The following is an 18,964-nucleotide window of genomic DNA, read 5'->3' on the forward strand; positions in this document are numbered from 1 at the left end:
ATTTTGTAGAGCAGGGATAGGGATGGATTGTCTAAGGTATGATTATAACTGTGTGTGATTAAAGCAGAGGGTATAGCTAGAGATCATGGGAGTTATGATCTTGAAGAACTAGGAGGCTATGGGGTTTGTCAGGAGCACAGGTTGGGGTGGAGAAGACTGTGAGTCAGACACAACCTCCTGGAGAAAAGGAAAATGATCTGGGATGATTAGAAGAGAGCAACAAGGATCTTGATGGGATAGCGTGACTGAAAAGTAGAGGAGACATGCCTACTAAATGATAGTGGTAGAGTTCTGAAGAGAGTTAGAATAGATCAATTCTGCCTCTTGGCCTATATATCGAGGGAATAGTGGGAGGGAGGGAGGCCGGGAGGGAGGGAGGGAGGGATGGAGGGAGGGAGGGAAGGAAGGAAGGAAGGAAGGAAGGAAGGAAGGAAGGAAGGAAGGAAGGAAGGAAAGAAGGGACGAAGGTAGGAAGGAAGGAAGGAAGGAAGGAAGGAAGGAAGGAAGGAAGGAAGGAAGGAAGGAAGGAAATGTAACAAAAGAAAAGGAAAAGTCAAGAAAATTTAGGAAGATTGTGACTGATCAAATTTTAACCCCTTTGCCATTCTGGCCCTTACAGAAGGAAGGAAGGAAGGAAGGAAGGAAGGAAGGAAGGAAGGAAGGAAGGAAGGAAGGGAGGGAAGGAGGGAGGGAGGGAAGGGAGTCAGGGAGGAAGGATTTATTCTTCCTTTATATATTTATTTTTGTAGAGTTAATTAAGTACAGAGGAAAAATGCAAATCAGAATTGGGAAGGGAATCTATGAAGCATTTCCAATTAGGGAAGGGACGTTTGAGGAAAGAAAGTGGCAAAAGATTCAAACAGGCAAGTTGGATCTTCTCACTAAAGCAGAAGATGAGGTCATTTGTTGAAAATGAAGGAGATAGGGTGGGGTTGATAACCTGTTTGCCCTCCTTTGGATACTCTTCAGCTTATTAATATCCTTGAACAGTAGAGCCCAGGACTGAGCCCAGAAATTCAAATCAGGTCTGACAAGTTGGGTTCTAAGCACAACTTGGGCAGAATTAATGAGTGCTCAAGCTTGCAACTTCTTTCCTAGCACTCTTAAAGGTATAGGCTACTCTTCTCCCATTAGTTCCCTGGGCAAATATGTTTCTAGATATTCTAGGGGAGGGCAAAGGGGAGAGCCTTAGTACCATTTGGTCCCTGAGTGGTGAAGCAGTAAATAATAGTTGCATTACAGATTTAAGAATTCTTGAGTGAGCTCAGATACTTTAGTTGTATGACCCTGGGCAAGTCACTTATTCCCACCACCCCCATTGCCTAGCCCTTACCATTCTTTTGCCTTAGAACCAATATACAGTCTGGATTCTAAGATGGAAGGTGAGGGTTTAAAAAAATAATTTTGGGGTCAGAATGAATAGCCTGGAAAGACTTACAAGAACTGATACAAGTGAGAGATGAAGTGAATAGAACCAGAAGAACAATGTATATAGTAACAGCAATATTGTACAATGATCAACTGTGAATGACTTAGTTACTCTCAGAAATACAATGATCACAGACAATTCCAAAGAACTCATGATATAAAATGCTATCCACCTCCAGAAGAAGAATTGATGGATTATGAATGTAGATCGAAGCATACTATTTTTTTTTATTTTTTGCATATTTTTGGTCTGTTTTCCTTCACAGCATGACAAATATGAAAATGTATTGCATCACCACACATGTATAACCTATATCAAATTGCTTACTGTCTCAGGAAGGAGGGAGGGAAAGGAAAGGAGGGAAAGAATTTAGAACTCAAAAAAATGTTTAATGAATGTTAAAAATTGTTTTTACATGCAATTGGAAAAATAAAATGAAAGAGAGAAAAAGAAAAAGGTGGGGGAGAGACAGGAAGGAGGGAAGGAAGGAAGGAAGGAAGGAAGGAAGGAAGGAAGGAAGGAAGGAAGGAAGGAAGGAAGGAAGGAAGGAAGGAAGGAAGGAAGGAAGGAAGGAAGGAAGGAAGGAAGGAAGGAAGGAGGGAAGGAAGAAAGGAAGGAAGGGATGAAGGAAGGAAGGAAGGAAGGAAGGAAGGAAGGAAGGAAGGAAGGAAGGAAGGAAGGAAGGAAGGAAGGAAAGGAAGAAGAGAAAGAAAGAAAGAAAGAAAGAAAGAAAGAAAGAAAGAAAGAAAGAAAGAAAGAAAGAAAGAAAGAAAGAAAGAAAGAAAGAAAGAAAGAAAGAAAGAAAGAAAAAGAAAGAAAGAAAGAAAAAATGAAAGAAGGAAGGAAGGAAAATAGATAGATAGATAGATAGATAGATAGATAGATAGATAGATAGATAGATAGATTCCTGGGTTCACAGTAAAATGTCTATCCCTCTCTCTTTAGAATATCTCCCAGAGGCTACAGGGCTTAGAAGCTGAAAAAGAGGCCACCCAGAAGGAATGTGAATCTTTCCTGTCCTCTAAGCCATCTGGGTCCACTGTGCTTCATCTGCCAGTGACTCTTAACAATGTCAAGAACAAATATAATGATGTTCAAGTCCTCTGCAGTCTCTATGGGGAAAAGTGAGTATTCTTATAGATCCTTATAGGGACTGGCCTGGGGAGTTAGGGGAGAAGGTGGAGGAGGGGGCCAGAGGCAGGGGGCAAGGCCAATAGGGAACTCTGATCCTCTTCCCATTTCTCTCCCAGGGCAAAGGCAGCTCGTGCCCTAGAACAACAGATCCAGGCATCAAATAAGGTGATTCAAGACTTTGAGTCTGACCTGGTCCAGGAGGCCCCCATTGGTGCCAGCCCTGGAGCACTGCAGGAACGAATCAGTCAGTTGCAGGTGAGAGACAATGTTATGTTTAGAAATGGGATTGGTGGGAGTAGCCTTACCTGCAATGTGGTCTTGTTTGTATGAGAGTGCATGGGAAAGGTATGTAGGAGTGGATGCAAAGAAGAGGGCAGTGGGAGGGGATACCAGAACCTGGGCCCATGCATTGTGAAAGCATTTGTACGGCGGCTAGTTGGCTCAGTGGATAGAGAGTCAGACTTCAAGGCAGGAGTCCTGTATTCAAATTTGGCCTCAGACACTTTTAGCTGTGTGATCCTGGGCAAGTCACTCAATCCCAACTATATCCCTTATTGTTCTTCTGCCTTGGGACCAATACACAGTATTGATTCTAAAATAGAGAGGAAATAAGGAGGGAAGGGAGGGAGGGAAGGAGGAAGGGAGGGAGGAAGGAAGGAAGGAAGAGAGAGAGAGAGAGAGAGAGAGAGAGAGAGAGAGAGAGAGAGAGAGAGAGAGAGATGGGAGAGAAGGGAGAGAAAAGGGAGAGAAAGCATGAAAGCATGTTAGGGTTGAACCTGTTCCTTCTATTTTAGAGGCAAAGGCGGGAGTTGTTGGAGCAACAGTCCTGCGTGCTGGGCCTGCACCGAGAGCTGAAGACAACAGAACATGGCTGCAGGGCACTCCAGAACAATTTCCAAGAATTCTGCCAAGACCTGCCCCAACAAAGGCGTCAGGTGCAGGGACTCACTGACCGCTACCATGCTGTAGCTGACCAGTTGGATCTTCGGTGAGGAGTGGGGACTTGATGAATGTACATTGGAAAAGGCCATTTGTATGTGTTCCTGAGTCAAAACCCTCTCCTTCTGCCTTAGTCTTCTGATCTATGAAACTGGAAATTTCTATTGCCTTTGGCACCCGTGGCTAAACCGAGGGCCAGAAAGGGATGGGAGGGTGGTGGATCCCCAAAACATCTCCTTTGGGAAGATGGTCCTTGCTGATCCCTTGGGGCAGGAAGTAACATACTACCTGCTCCATTTTCCCTAGATCTTCAGTCATGGTCCTTACCCTCTGTTGTATGTACAACCTGAGCCTTTGGCCTTTCCCCTTCCCCAGGCTGAGGCTGTCTGTTCTCCCATCCCATTCCCCAGGGAGAAGGCAGTACAAGATGTCAGTCTCATTTACCAGCAGTTCAAGAATTCCAGTGAGAATCTACGCTCCTGGATGGAACATCTCCCACGCAATGAGCTGGGGCCTACGGATGGACCTAGTCAGATCAACTATAAGCTACAGGCCCAGAAGGTGAGAGGGGTATGCAGAACTGGCCATGCCACTGGGCCAGTGCTCCATGGGCTCTTGTCTCTGCTGATTCGTAAGTTCCCTTCCCTTTGTAAGGAGGAAGATGCATGGAGGGCAGGCTACCAAGCAGTTAGCATGGTCCTTGTCCCTATGACATCTTAGGGAAGGAAGCCAACCCTGGGAAGAGGCAGGGCTTCTTCCAAGCCCCCAAACTTTGAGTGGCCAACAAGGCAGAATGGGTCAATGAAAAGGAAGCTGGAGGGGGCAGCTGGGTGGTTCAGTGGATTGAGAGCCAGGCCTACAGATTCTAAGGTGGAAGGGAAGGAAGGAAAGAAGGAAGGAAGGAAGGAAGGAAGGAAGGAAGGAAGGAAGGAAGGAAGGAAGGAAGGAAGGAAGGAAGGAAGGAAGGAAGGGATGAAGGAAGGGACGAAGGAAGGAAGGAAGGAAGGAAGGAAGGAAGGAAGGGACGAAGGAAGGAAGGAAGGAAGGGACGAAGGAAGGAAGGAAGGAAGGGACGAAGGAAGGAAGGAAGGAAGGGACGAAGGAAGGGACGAAGGAAGGAAGGGACGAAGGAAGGAAGGAAGAAAGGAAGGAAGGAAGGAAGGAAGGAAGGAAGGAAGGAAGGAAGGAAGGAAGGAAGGAAGGAAGGAAGGAAGGAAGGAAAAGAAAGTTGAGGCTAGACTCAGGCCATCTAGATTTGTATCTTGGCTCTGGGTGACCTTGAGCAAATCAGTTAACAGTTCTCAGTTTCTTCATCTATAAAATGAAGAGGAGAGGATAAATGGAGAAAGACAACTTCTACCCTAAATCTGATTCTGTGATTTTTTCTGTATGTGTGTACATGCTTCCCCCTGGTGACCAAAACTGGAAGATGTCTTGGTCCAGCTCATTCAAGCTGATGGTCAATGGAGAAAGAGTAGACTAGGCCCACTTGGACATTCTTCTAGGGGTACTTCCTGTTCTCCTAAGGCCTAGCTCAACACTGGCTGGCTGCAGGCAGAGAAGGGCCTTGTACATCCAAAGGCTGGACAACTTCCATATGATAAAGGCTGAGCAAATCCCTAGTATATATCAGTTTCCAATGGTGAAGACAATTCCTGCTTTCTCTTTTTCCTTCCTTCATTTTCTCATTCCCAACCTTGAGGGGTATTGATTAATCCACAGGCTACCAGGAAAATGCTCTATTGTCCTCCAGGAGATCCAAGCCCATCTGAGACATCTAGGTGGCACTTTGGATAGAGTATTGGGCTTTAATGCATGAAGATCTCAGTTCAAATCCTGTATCCAACATATAGTAGCTGGGTGACCCTAGACAAACTGCTTAATTTCTCTAAATCTCTATCTTTTTAACATGTAAAATGAAGGAGTTGGACTCTATAGTCTTTAAGGTCCCTTCTAGTTCTAAATCTAGGAGGTCTGGGAGAAGGGTTTGGAATAGTGATGGCGAACCTTTTAGAGACCAAGTGCCCAAACAACAATCCTTGTGCAGCATGTGAGCTTCCCCCTTACCCCAGACAGGGGAGAGAGGAAATGCTCCCATGGGCAGCTGGGTAGAGGGGCTGGTGATGAGAGAAATATCCTCAGGTGTGGTAGGGAGGGGGATGGAGGGGGAGCAACCTCCATCACATCAGCATCAGACACGTCTAGCTGCATGACCTTGGGCAAATAATTTAACCATGATTTCCTAGCCTTTGCCGTTCTTCTGTCTTATAATTGATAGGAAAGAAGGAAGGAGAAGGAAGAAAGAACCTAGATTCTGACTCTGAGTTAGAAGATCTGGGCTCAAATTCTTCCTCTTCCTAACTCTGTAACCGCTCTGTAAAATATGGGGTTACATTCAATGACCTCAAAATCTATGATCCTCTGATTCCATGGTGCTAGCCTTAGAAAAAGTGCCATAGCAGGTACATGACATGTTCCTAGCCATTATCTATATAACTATATTCTTGGATTATGGAAGACACAAAATGGAAAGAGCCTTTCTTTGCTCTCTTTAGGATGTTGTTCTGTTTATTCATTGCCCTATGAAGGTCCCTAAAAGATAAGAGGAAGAGAATGTAAGATTCTCTTATAGCCCAGGAGTTGATTCTCTTCCAGCTCTGGGCTTTGGCTGACTTTGCTTCTTTCTCTCCCAGCGTCTGGTTCAGGAAATTCAGAACAAGGAGAAAGATAAAAACACAGTATTCCACCTATCCCAGGACCTCCAAGCTGCTCTCCAAGTAAGTATATTTTCTCAACTTTGTTCTTCCTCTCCCTCCTTCCTCTGTCCATCTGCCCCTCTCTCTCTTCTCCAAAAGATGCCCTCATCCCTCTGACTGCTAGATTTTTGCTTTTTCCTCTGTTAAGGGCAAAATTTTATGGTTGAGATTGAATATATATTTTTAGTGGTCACCAGGGATTTAAATTCTAAATCCCAATGAAATACTCAAGTCAGGATGGAATTTTATGTTGGTTTATTTACAATAGAAGGAAGAAATTAGGAATGAGAGGGAGAGAAAGGGAAAGGGAAGGATAGTTGCCCCAGCCTGGTCTGAACCCAGCGGGAGTTCAGAGGCCTCAGCCAAGGGACTTTCCAGAGACTGTTGCCTTTAGAAAGCCAAGGAAAGGGGGTCCCAAGAGATGGGCCCTGGAAAAAGCCAAAGAAAGTGAAGTCAGCCCTAACACTCACCACATGATCATCTCAGCGAAGCAATCTGAGGTCTCACACTTGAACTCCTCCAAGTCAAGTTCCACCACCCAAGTCCCTCTCACGGGAAATGACTCAAAATATAAAGGCAGTTCTTTACATCACATCCTGTGTCTCACATGCACTAATGGTGGCTTAAACTTAGCTTTGGACAGCCCAGGGGGTCAGTCAGTTGTTTCTGATTTGTCACTTGCCAGCACACTCGGGTCATAGACCTTCCTCCCCCACACTTAATACTTAAGTGTGGGTGTATACATTCCTGGTTGCTAAAATTCTAAAGACTAGGCAGGGTGGAGTAAATCTAAAATTCACACCTCCCACTCCTCTACAGGACTATGAGCTGCAGATAGATAAGTACCGTTGTTCCTTGGACCCTACAATGACAGCATCTGCCCCCAAGAGACCTCGGATCACTCCTTTGCAGGACAGCATCCAGGCCCAGGTAAGAATGGGCCACAGTCTCCAGGGCTTTGCTTCTCTCTTCTGGGGCCCACTGTTCTCCCACAGACTTGTAGGCATGAGCCTTTTACTAGTGGCCACTCAAAGAATTGACTCTGTCCTCTCCATCCCTCCCTCCCTAATTCTAGGAGAAGGACTTAACCAAACGCTACATTGAGGTTGCTACCCAAAAACATCAACAGCTGAGTCGGATGGAGTTTGCCAAGAAGGTGTTGGAAAAGGTACTAAGATGATTCTTATGGTCCCTTTATTGTTATGGCTCCCAATTAAAAATAATGTGCCCATTTCATTGTTGGTATCTGGGAACCTTCCCTGTCAATTCAAGGTGCTTGCCAACCAATCAGTGGTACCATCTCCCTATCCCAGGGGCACCTGGGATAGAGGCAACCTGAGAAGAGAGAACTGGAACTCTTTGCCCCTGGATCTACACAAAGGCACATTCCCCTACTTGGCCTGCAGCTCTTATGAGAGTTAGATCCTAAAAGTGTCACTCTTCGGGCACTGGACTCCCTTCCCATGGGGACTAGACCTCTTTTCCCCCAGAAAACCCAGCCCTTTCCAGAAAAGATTCACACTGTCTGCAATGGGGGAGCAGAAAAGGGAGAGGGGAAAGTTCATGAGAGGCCACTAAATGCTTCATCCCACTGTCATTTGAAAGTACAACATAGAACTCTCTTTTCCTATTATGACCAATTGGCTTAGACTTCCCCAGAGAGCACATCAAGAATAAATAATATGTGGGATAAATGAGAGTTTATACTTTCTGGAAGGTTGGATGGGAAGCAGGACTTGGGTGCTCTGCCTGGCTGGCATCATGAGCATTTATCCAGTCTGTTTCAAGGGTATCCCATCTTACCTCTTGCCTCCGTCCCCTCTAGTTTACTGGTTTCTGGGTGTTTTAGGGCTTTAGCTTCCCTTAAGGCTCTTCCAAAAGGAAGAGTCACTGACCTGATGAGATGAGGAAGGCCCCTCTTCCTGATCTCTCATGCCACATACTCTTTCTCTTCTTTTGCTCTGCAGAAGGAAATCAATGAGGCTATCCAGCCAGCTCACCACCCAGAGCAAGGGTCTGAGAAGCGGACCCAGGTGAGCAGAGAGTCAGAGTCACAGGCACTGAAATCCCAGCTAGAGGAAGAGAGGAAGCGAGTGGCTCAAGTGCAGCAAGAACTCCAGGAACAGAGGAATCAGCTGCTGCTACTGAAGACCCAGAAACCTGTGGAGAGGCTGGAGGAAAAGGAAGTGGTTGAATTTTACCGGGACCCCAAGCTTGAGAGTAGCCTGTCCAAAATGAAATACCAGGTAGAGGAGGAGGGCAAGAAGTGGGCCCGCATGAAGGCAGACCTGGAGGTGGTAAATCAGAAGATAGCCCACCTGGAGAAGGAGAAGAAAAACATTCAGCCCCATCTGCTGACCAAGGAAGTCACCCAGATCAAGAGGGATCCCAACCTGGACAGCCAAGCGGTCCAGATCAATGCTGAGATTGAACACCTTCGGGGAGAGAATGCCACGATCTCTGCCCTGCTGGAACAGCTAAAGAGAGACCTACTGACTCTGGAACAGAAGGAGGCAAATGTGAAGGAAAAAGTTGTAGTGAAGGAGCTAGTCAAGCTGGAGAAAGATCCTGAAATGGTCAAGGCATCCTGGGCTCTGAAGAGGCAGATTGAGGAGGATGCCAGCAGAAGGAAAATGGCAGAGGAGGCTGTGGCCAAGTTGCTGGCTCGTGCCCAGGAGCTGGAGCAGCAAATCAGCAGTTTGGAACCCAAAGTTATTGTGAAAGAGGTGAAGAAAGTGGAACAGGACCCTGGACTCCTTAAAGAGTCAGTCAAGCTAAGGAACCTCATGGAGGAGGAGAAGAAAAAGAACATGATACTCACCAGGGAGCTAAAGGAACTACACAGCAAGTACAGTTTGGTGGAAAAGCAGAAGCCCAAGGTGGAGTTCAAAGAGAGAGTCAATGAGATCTTCCAAGTAGATCCAGAGACAGAAATGGAGATTACTCGGCTCCGGGAGGAGCTCCGAGACACCACAAACAAGAGGAGTGCCATTGAGAAGGAGGTGGAGGGAATCCTACCGGAGCTGACTATCCTACGGGCCCAGAAGCCAACTGTAGAATACAAGGAAGTGATTCAAGAGGTGGTGAAACATGAGAAGAGCCCAGAGATCCTCAGGGAAATCGATCAGCTGAAGGCTCAGCTCAATGAGCTGGTCAATACCAATGGCCGATCTCAAGAGCAACTCATCCGACTGAAAGGGGAACGGGATGAATGGAAGAGAGAGAGATCCAAGGTTGAGACCAAGATGGTGAACAAGGAGGTGATACGTTATGAGAGTGACCCAGTGCTGGAGAAGGAGGCAGAACGTCTGAGGCGGGAGATGAGAGATGTGGTCCAGAAGAGGAGAGCAATGGAAGATGTGGTATATGAGCTTCAGAACAAGTACCTGCTGTTGGAGAGGAGGAAGCCAGAGGAGAAGGTGGTAGTCAGGGAAGTGGTAGTTATCCAGATGGACCCAAAACTCCATGAGGACCACAGCCGCCTTAGCCAGAGCCTGGATGAGGAAGTGGCCAACAGGAGACGGCTGGAGCGTGAGGTGCAGCAGCTCCAGGCCACAGTGGAGGAGAAAGAGAACCTCCTCAGCTTCCAAGAGGACCGTGACAAAAAGCTGGCCATTGAGAAGGAGATACGGCACCTGAGCCTAAAAATCCAGGAGATGGAGCAGCGGCCTCTCGCAGTGCAAGAGAAAATCATCATGGAGGAAGTGGTCAAGCTGGAGAAGGACCCAGATCTAGAGAGGTCAGCAGAGGCCCTGCGGCGGGATCTGGAGAGCGAGAAGAACCGGGTGACAGATTTAAACAGGGAGTGCAAGAACCTACAAGTTAAAATTGACATCCTTCAGAAGACCAAGTCCCAGGAAAAGACTATCTACAAGGAAATCATCAGAGTGGAAAAGGACCAAGTCTTAGAAAACGAGAGGTCCCATATCTGGGAGCTGCTCAGTAAGGACCGTACTGCAAGACAGAACAGGGAGGAAGATGTGAGGAGACTCAAGGAGAGGATCGAGAGAGCTGAGGCACTAAAGAGGACCTGGTCCCAGGAAGAAGCTGACCTTCAGAAAACTCAGAGCCAGGCCAACCAAGAGCGAGCAAAACTGGAGAAAGAAATGAGGGACCTGGAGAGGCAGAAGCAAGAGCGCATGTTGTGCTTACACGAGGAGTCCAAATTGCTCAGTCAGAAGACAGAAAGTGACCGGCAGAAGAGGGCCCAACAAGGCCAAGAGCTCTCTCATCTGGAGGCAGCTATTCTCCGGGAGAAGGATCAGATCTATGAGAAGGAGAGGACTCTAAGGGACCTCCATCTAAAAGTGAAACAAGAAGAGATTAACCAGGACACCCAGTTGAGAGAGACCAACCTTTCCACTAAGATCTCTATCTTGGACCCAGAGACAGGAAAAGACATGTCACCGTATGAAGCCTATAAGAGAGGCATCATAGATCGGGGACAGTATATCCAGCTACAGGAACTGGAATGTGACTGGGAAGAGATCACCACCATGACCCCATGTGGAGAGGATTCCGTTCTCCTTGACAAGAAGAGTGGGAAGCAATATTCCATTGAGGATGCCCTCCACTGCAGAAGGATCACCAAGGAGGAGTACCATCTCTACAAGGATGGCCACCTTCCCATTTCTGAGTTTGCTCTCCTGGTGGCTGGAGAGAACAAACCTTCCTCACTCTCAATTGGCTCTATCATCTCCAAATCACCCCTCTCCTCACCATCGCTGACCAGCCACCAAACCACCAGCATCTTCTCCCCTGGTTGCTCACTTGGCCTCAGTGATGACACCTTTCCCATCGCAGGTATCTATGACACAGTGACCGACAATAAGTGCAACATCAAGACTGCTGTCAGCAAGAAGATGCTGGACCCCATCACTGGGCAGAAGCTGCTGGAGGCCCAGGCAGCCACAGGAGGCATCGTGGACCTCCTAACACGGGAACGCTATTCTGTCCACAAGGCCATCGACCGAGGCCTGATCGAGAACACCTCTACTCAGAGGCTGCTCAATGCCCAGAAGGCCTTCACTGGCATCGAAGATCCCGTCACACGGAAGAGGCTGTCGGTGGGGGAGGCTATCCAGAAGGGCTGGATGCCCCGGGAGAGTGCCCTGGCTCACTTGCAGGTTCAGCACCTCACTGGAGGACTCATTGACCCCAAGAGGACAGGTCGCATTCCCGTTCCCCAAGCCTTGCTGGCTGGCATGATCAGTGAAGAACTGGCTCAGCTCCTCCAGGATGAATCCTGCTATGAAAAAGAATTGATGGACCCCATCTCCAAAGAGCGGCTAAGTTACAAGGAAGCCATGGCCCGTTGCCGGAAAGACCCAATGACAGGCCTGCTGCTCCTTCCTGCAACCCAAGAGAATTATTGTTCTTACCGTACAGCCTCCCCTTCTCTGCCCCGCTCTCTGTGCTAAAGGAAATGCCCCTCATACGTGATGAGCAGGCATGAAGGCACGTGTTAAAGGTCATATAGCTTTTTTTTTTTTGCTAAATAAAATTTTCTTTACTCTCCAGAGGCATCCAGATCCCTGACCTTTCTATACCCCAATGTTTCATTATGGAGAGTGGTCTTTGTATCTGAACTCCCCTACCACATTTCCCTAGCTCCGGAGGTCAGTCTGACTTTGTCTGCACTAATGCATGTAATAAACTCCCCCGTTGTCTCAGAAGCTGGGCTGTCATTAATTGAAACATGGGATATGTTTATCTAATTGGGACAGGGAGGTCGGGACGCCTGCTGAGAAGTGGGGAGACTTCTCCCAGCTGGGTGGAAGGGGGAGGCCCTGCTGCCTCTGGTTCTGAGTGTAGGGCGAGTTGTCCTGAGATGACTCCAGAACAGGATGTCAGTGGTGCAAGCGAGAATATGAATCTTCCCTATTGGAATAAGGACGGCCTCTTGCCTACCCTGAATCTCTCCTTCAGTCTCAGTCTGTTTCCAACCTACCTTTCTGGGCTGGTTTAATATTCCTGTCTTTAATGGGCTCATCATTCTAGCCTAACTAAATTACCAGATTCCCTCAATTTGGTATGCTCTTTCCTAATTTTTGTCCATTCATGATGGCCATCCTCTGTATTTTATTCCTTTATCATTTCTACTTTCCTTCAAGTTTCAGCTTAACTATCTCCTCTATGTAGGCTTCCCTGACCATTTCTTCCAGCCTCCCATTCAGCAGCAGTTGTTATCCTAAAGCACATTATCTGCCCTCTCTTGAGACTATTATACTTGTCTATGTATAATACTACCAGATACAAGAGTATATATTACACACAAATTCAATCCATCGATCAAGCATTTATTAACTACTTTCTATGAGTTCTTAATCATTTTTGTGTTTCCTTTTTGGAAAAGCATTTTTAAATGCATAAAATAAAATGCATAGTCACAAAGGAAATGAATTACATTGAAATAGTTACCAAAATATATATATTTTTAGTTCCCAGACCCCAAGTTAAGAACCTCTGGCCTAGGGGCGATTATAGGCCCATTGTTTGTCATGCTGAGGCTTTTTTTCCCTGTGGTCCCCTTTCTACTGAAGGGACAGATACCACCAAGCTCATAAATGTCCATTTTATTTCATATTCTTAAAGCTAGGATCAAATGAATGCAATTACATAGTAGATAAACAGTTAACTGCTGAAAATACACTCAACTCACGTATTTGCCACTGACCATGTATGGAAAAATTCCCCTCTCCTCCAACTCTTCTAATTGGAATTAAACTCTTTACTAAACAGTTTAAACCCCAACAGAGCAGCAAGAAGGCTGGATGAGGGGCACAGAAGCAGAGTCCCTCCACCTTGGAATTCTTGACCTGAAGGTAAAGTTTGGGCTAGGTCTATGATGACAAGAGATCAATTCCTAAGGAGTGGATTAAAAAAAAAAATTGTTCCTCTTTTTCCAAATGCCACCCAACAGGTACAAGGTTGCTGCTCTCTTACCTCTCCCTCTCCCTGGGAGAGGAGGCACCTGTGCCCTCCACTCTGAAGGGACACGGTCAAACCCAACAAAGAACATGGGAACTTGAACCTGATAGAAAGATGAGTCCGAACTTAGTCCCTTGTGGTCCCCAGGCCACAGCTGAATCAAGACACAAAGCCCATCCTGCCTAGAATTCCTCCCCAGCATCAGGGAAAGCTGGCTCCAGCTGGGGCTGAAGAAGAGACCTTGGGTATTGGGCCTGAGAGTGAGGGGGAAGAGGGTAGAGGCCGGACACCCATTCCGTTCACCGGCAAAAATGCTCCAGCATGCACTGGCGTGGGGCTGAGCATGACTTGCAGGTGGAGAAATAATGATGTGTTAGAGCTGCCTTGGCCGAGATGCGTCTGTTTGGGTCATACTGTAGTAGCTGCTGTAAAGGAAGGAGAGAAGCACGTCAATGGAGTGTTTCTGCCTTCTTCCCCAGCCCCCCAGGGCAGTGAAGATCATGAGGGCTGGGATAGGAATGACCACAAAGCCAGGAGAAGTCGGCAAGAGGCCCTCCCGTCTAACCCACTAACCACAGGATTTATTTTGAGAGGAAGCTGGCTGAGGAGAATGTCGAGCAGAAAACAACCTGCTCAGGATAGGAGGGTTGAGACCCAGTTCGGGAATCAGAGATGCTGGAACCTGTAGGGAAACATCTCAAATCTCTTGAGCAATCTTGTCTCTTCCCTGTGGGTGAGCCAAGCAACCTCTCCCCTTCCTCCCTGAGTTTCCCTGGTCCCCACCCAGCTCTGGCTGGGACAGGTCCTTCTTATAAAAAGGTCAGGGTCTCTGGGAGCATGAAGGCCTGAAGAGGAAGGCAGGGCCTTGAGGGTGGCTCTTGGGGTTTAGCCTAGGGTTGGCCAGGCCCCTGAAGCTTTCTGCCTCAGTTTCCCTAAAGCAGTGAGGATGCACCTTTAGAGGGCTGGGTGATGTCCTCAGGGGCATGGGGTGAGGGAGAGGGGAGCAGCCTGGCCCCATGTCCCTCTGGCTTTCTAGTAATGAATCCTGTGCTGGAGTGACAGCATGTGTGCCCGCAGAGAGGGCTCTGCATGACCCTCTGGCACGTGTGCCATAGTTTGCCATCACAACTCTAGAGTCTTGCCTTACTGATGTCGAAAGAACTCCCCAAAGACAAAGTTCTATGGGGCTTCTGGGTAGCTTGCATGGGCCTTAGAAACCATAGTAATAACATTTATCAGACATACATCCTTTAAAAATTTTCCAAGTACTTTAAATTGTCATTTGAACCTCAAAAACTCCTGTGAAGGGGGGTAGCTGGGTGGCTTAATAGTTTGAGAGTCAGGCCTAGAGACGGGAGGTCCTAGGTTCAAATCTGATCTCAGACACTTCCCAGCTGTGTGACCCTGGGCAAGTCACTTAACCTCCACTGCCTACCCTTTACCACTCTTCTGCCTTGGAGCCAATACAAAGTATTGATTCCAAGATGGAAGGTAAGGGTTTAAAAAAAAAACAAACTCCTATGAAGTAGGTGCTATAACATTATTCCTATTTCACAGATGAGGAAACTGGGACTCTGAGTGGTTAAATCACTCAGTTTCTTCATCATAAATAAGTCTGTGGAAGTTGAACTAAAAGATTACTAAAGTCATTTCCAACTGTAAGCCTACAATCTAACTATAATCTCTATGAATTAATATAATCTCTATCTGTGAGATAGCTGCTATTATTATCTCCATTTTGCAGATGAATAAAGTGAGCACTAAGCCTGGAGTCAGGAAGACCTGAGTTCCAATCTAGCCTTAGACAGACACTCACTAACTATATGGCCCTGGGTAAGTCACTTTGCTTCTTTTTGCTTTAATCCACTGGAGAAGGAAATGAAAAATCACTCAGTAAATGCCCCCCAAAACCCTGTATCAGACACAACTAAATGACTGAACAACATACTGAGATTCCAAGAACTTAAGCAACCTGTTGGAGGGTCACACAGATAATAAGTAGAGGAGCAAAGATTCAAATTTACATCATTTCAGTCTAATGCCCTTCAACAATGCCCTACTATCTCCCATTGTGAAGATGAAATAAAAAAATATATTTAAAGTGCTTTGCAAACCACAAAATTCTGTGTAAATGTAAGCTATTACTCATTTTCATAAAAAAAAAAGGGGAAAAAAGAGAAATGTGATCTTTGCCTCAGAGGGGGTATTGTTAGTCAAGTTGGAGAGATGGAAACCCACGCGACAGCCTAATTAGAGCTGGCATTCATAAATCATGCTACGGTTCACAAAGCACTTTTCCTTATATTACAAAGTCTGATCTAGGTGCAAAATGATCTGGTAACCAATAAACACATGCAGACTGGCAACAGTGTAAGGACATATGTACTCTGGGTGAAGAATAAAGGGATAATGAGAATTCAATGTTGTTAATTAAGGAAGTCTTCCTTCATTCTTCTTCTTAATTCTTAATTCTTCTCCTGGAAGTGGGGTGTTATAAACAGTTTTAAATGTGAGAATTTGAACAGGAAAGGTAGGCCAAATAGTGAGGCACCGGGACAGAGTGGATTTGGTTCCAGGAAATCCTGGGTTCAGATCTCTATTCATAGTCTTACTAGCTTTGTGACCCCAGGCAAGTTACTTAACTGTTGAATATCAGTTTTCTCATCTGTAAAATGGGGATGATAATAGCACCTCCTACTTTATAGGATTGTTGTAAACATCAAATGTAACATCTGTGGCAAACTATGAAGTACCAATCAAATGTCAGCTCTGTAATTCGTGGGAGTAGTCTAATTAATGGGGCAGGGATGAGCAAGTTAAACAAAAAATAGATTGGGTTCAGAAGGAATCGGTGTCTCACCCTGGACTGGGCCAGATTCTGGAAGAACAGGCAGAGGCAGACACCCTCTTTTCCATCCTTCATTCACCTACCATGAGCAAATCCTTGCCTTCTGGATCAAGGCTTGGCACGATCTCCTCTATCGACTTCCTGGTCCACTTGGGGAAACTGCCCTTATAGTCAGGCAGCTGGGTGACCCCTGGCCATGTGGCCTCACTGGGTGTGCCCAGGGTTCGAAAAATTCGAAATAGCTGGTCAATCTCAGAATCACCAGGAAACAGGGCCCTGCGTGTCACCTGAAAGGAGGGAAGAGGTTATTACCCTTTTTTTACATTACTCCCAAGGCTTCCCCCTTTTTCTCCCTCCAGCCCCCTATCCCAAGCAGAATGCTCCACAGAGTAAGCTAGGGCCTGGGGAAGAAGGGCAAAGGGTACAACCTTTTGTGCGAACCCTTTCCCAGGGCTAATCCTGGAGATTCTGTAGCTATGATTGTGCAGCCCTTCAGCCAGCCCTCCTCATACACCAATCCAGAGGCTAGATTCCATACACCATCCCAGTGACTCTCCTTTGTCCCCCTTTACCATCTCTGCAAAGATGCAACCAATGCTCCAGACATCCACGGCTGTTGAGTAGAACTTGCAACCCAGGAGAATCTCAGGGGCGCGATACCAGAGGGTTACCACCTGTAGGGGCAGAAGCCAGTGCCACTCTGGGCAGCTCCGATGGTTGAGTGGCAGTCCAGCCCACACAAAAGAAGAGCTCTGCTCCCTAACCCATCAGTACCTCATGGGTGTAAGTACGCAGAGGCACTCCAAAGGCCCGGGCCAGCCCGAAATCAGCCAGCTTGATGGCACCTAACTCATTGATGAGCAGGTTCTGGGGCTTTAGATCGCGGTGGATGACCCGATGAGAATGGCAGAAATTGACCCCTTGGAGCAGCTGGAAGAGGTAGCTCTGGAACAGAAGGGCAAGGTGGCAAGAGGATGAGCAGGAGCGAGGCGGGTCCCCGCCTGGTGGGTGGGAGGTGGCCCCATCCCCACCCTCTCCTATTTCATGATACCTTGACCAGGTGCAGAGGGAGCTCTGTGGCAGCAGCTGAGTCCATATACTTCTTCAGGTCCTGACTGAGGAACTCAAACACCAGATACAATTTTTTCTCGCTATGTACCACATCGAGTAGCCTGATGAGAAGACTCAGGTCACAAAAACCAGATTCACTCCAGGGGCAGGGGGAGGTGGGTAGGGCCCTGCACCCCTCAGTCCCTTCAGCCTCTCCCCTCCAACTTACCTGACAATATTGGGGTGCTTAAGTTCTTTGAGAAGGGAGATCTCCCGGATGGCAGTGCTGGGGACACCCTCAGTCTCCCTGCAGTAAGCAATGATGGGTATGGGGAATGAGATTGGAGGAAGGGGAAAGGAGAGTCCTGGGGGGGGGGGGGGGCAGCTTCTGATCGGAAGGCCTTTGCTTTATTGTCTTCTTCATTTGAAATGCAATCCCTCACCACTGCCCCTGGCTTTCTGGGCATAAGAACAATTCCTCTGCCTAAAGTAGGCCTCTCAAATTTGGAATCCCTTAACATGTACCCACAACAAAGTGAAGTTCCTGAGGGAAGTACAAATCTGGGGTGAAGGCAGAAGATTTTTTCTTAAACCCTTACCTTCCTTTTTAGAATCAATACTGTGTATTGGCTCTAAGGCAGAAGAGCTATATGAGGGTCAAATGACTTGCCCAGGGTCATGCAACTAGGACATGTCTGAGGTCAAATTTGAACCTAGGCCCTTCTTTCTGTCCCTAGGCTTGGTGCTCTGTCTACTAAGCCACCTAACCACCTCATAACATTTTTTTTAAAGACAAACAGGGTTAAGTGACGTGCCCAGGGACACACAGTTAGTAGGTATGTGAGGTCACATTTGAACCCAGGCCCTGATGCTCTATCCACCTCACCACCTTGCTGCCCCGTAACTTTTTTTTTTAACCTTTACCTTCCATCTTAGAATCAATACCGATTCTCAGAATCAATACTGTGTTGGTTCCAAGGTAGGAGAGCGGTGAGGCCTAGGCCATGGGGGTGAAGTGACTTGCCCAGAGACACCCAGCTGGGAAGTGTCTGAGGCCAGACTTTCTGGCTCTCAATCTATGGAAGATTCCTCCCTTGGGCGGGGGTGGGGCCTGAAAGAGGAGCTGAATTTAGAACTCTGAGCCTGGGGAAGAAGGGGGCATGCGGGCCAGGGTGCAGTGCCTGGGGAGGAGGCCTCAGCACTCACGAGTCCAGGCGGATCTTCTTGAGGGCCACGAGCTGCCCGGTCTGCTTGTTCCTGGCCTTGTACACCACCCCGTAGGTGCCCTCCCCAATCTTCTCCACCTTCTGGAACACCTCCATGCCAGTGAGCTGCTGCCTGAGGGACAGAGGCCCCGCCCTGAGCATCCGCCCAGGGATGGAGGGCTGCCCCGCCCGCCCTGTCTCTCTCTCACACACACACACACACACACACACACACACACACACACACACACACATACACACACACACACCCTTCCTGTCAAGGGGCTGAGTGGGCTCTGGCCAGCCTGCCCCGCCCCCCCATCCCTGCTCCCCCCTCCCGGTTGTGCCCTGGCCAGGAGGGGCTTCCTGTCCCACTGCCCACTCCCACTCCCAGGCCCTCCCCCACCCTGGGGCCTGGTCCTCCTGGGCACTTGGTGTCTCCCGCCCTGCCTGCCCAAGCCCTGGAGTGACACCCCACCCCTGCTGCCCTGCTCCTGCCCCCTACGGAGAGCAGGGAGGCTCAAACCTCCTGGCCCTTCTGTCCTCTCTGGTCCCTCCCCCGCCTCCCCCTGTCTGGTTCTGGCTTCCTCTGGGGCACCCTGGGAACAGCCTCCGAGGTCAGAGGTCAAAGGACACACACCTGTGCCTCCCAGGGAGCTGTCAAGTCTGGCAG

At 47.8% G+C, this 18,964-nt stretch overlaps 2 protein-coding genes across 2 annotated transcripts in view; one reads left to right on the forward strand and one right to left on the reverse strand.

The window, feature by feature from the left end:
- EVPL (envoplakin) overlaps nt 1-11,933 on the forward strand; it is a 45,369-nt gene extending 33,436 nt beyond the window's left edge. Inside the window, exons 15-22 of the mRNA XM_056817107.1 lie at nt 2,375-2,553; nt 2,680-2,818; nt 3,358-3,551; nt 3,913-4,063; nt 6,196-6,279; nt 7,078-7,188; nt 7,334-7,426; nt 8,226-11,933. Of these exons, the coding sequence (XP_056673085.1) occupies nt 2,375-2,553; nt 2,680-2,818; nt 3,358-3,551; nt 3,913-4,063; nt 6,196-6,279; nt 7,078-7,188; nt 7,334-7,426; nt 8,226-11,678 (4,404 nt within the window). The 3' untranslated portion in view covers nt 11,679-11,933. The remainder of the gene's footprint in view (nt 1-2,374; nt 2,554-2,679; nt 2,819-3,357; nt 3,552-3,912; nt 4,064-6,195; nt 6,280-7,077; nt 7,189-7,333; nt 7,427-8,225) is intronic.
- An 86-nt stretch (nt 11,934-12,019) lies between these two features.
- On the reverse strand, nt 12,020-18,596 carry CDK3 (cyclin dependent kinase 3). Its single transcript, XM_001377397.5, has 7 exons — nt 18,293-18,596; nt 17,316-17,393; nt 17,088-17,208; nt 16,811-16,981; nt 16,609-16,710; nt 16,120-16,323; nt 12,020-13,613 (listed from the first exon to the last, which is right to left on the reverse strand). The coding sequence occupies exons 1-7, from the start codon at nt 18,544-18,546 to the stop codon at nt 13,488-13,490; spliced, it is 1,056 nt and encodes a 351-aa protein (XP_001377434.4). The 5' UTR covers nt 18,547-18,596; the 3' UTR covers nt 12,020-13,487.
- Between the last annotated feature and the right edge of the window lie 368 nt (nt 18,597-18,964).

The sequence above is a fragment of the Monodelphis domestica genome, chromosome 2 (genome assembly GCF_027887165.1).
Source record: "Monodelphis domestica isolate mMonDom1 chromosome 2, mMonDom1.pri, whole genome shotgun sequence".
NCBI classification, from domain to species: domain Eukaryota; kingdom Metazoa; phylum Chordata; class Mammalia; order Didelphimorphia; family Didelphidae; genus Monodelphis; species Monodelphis domestica.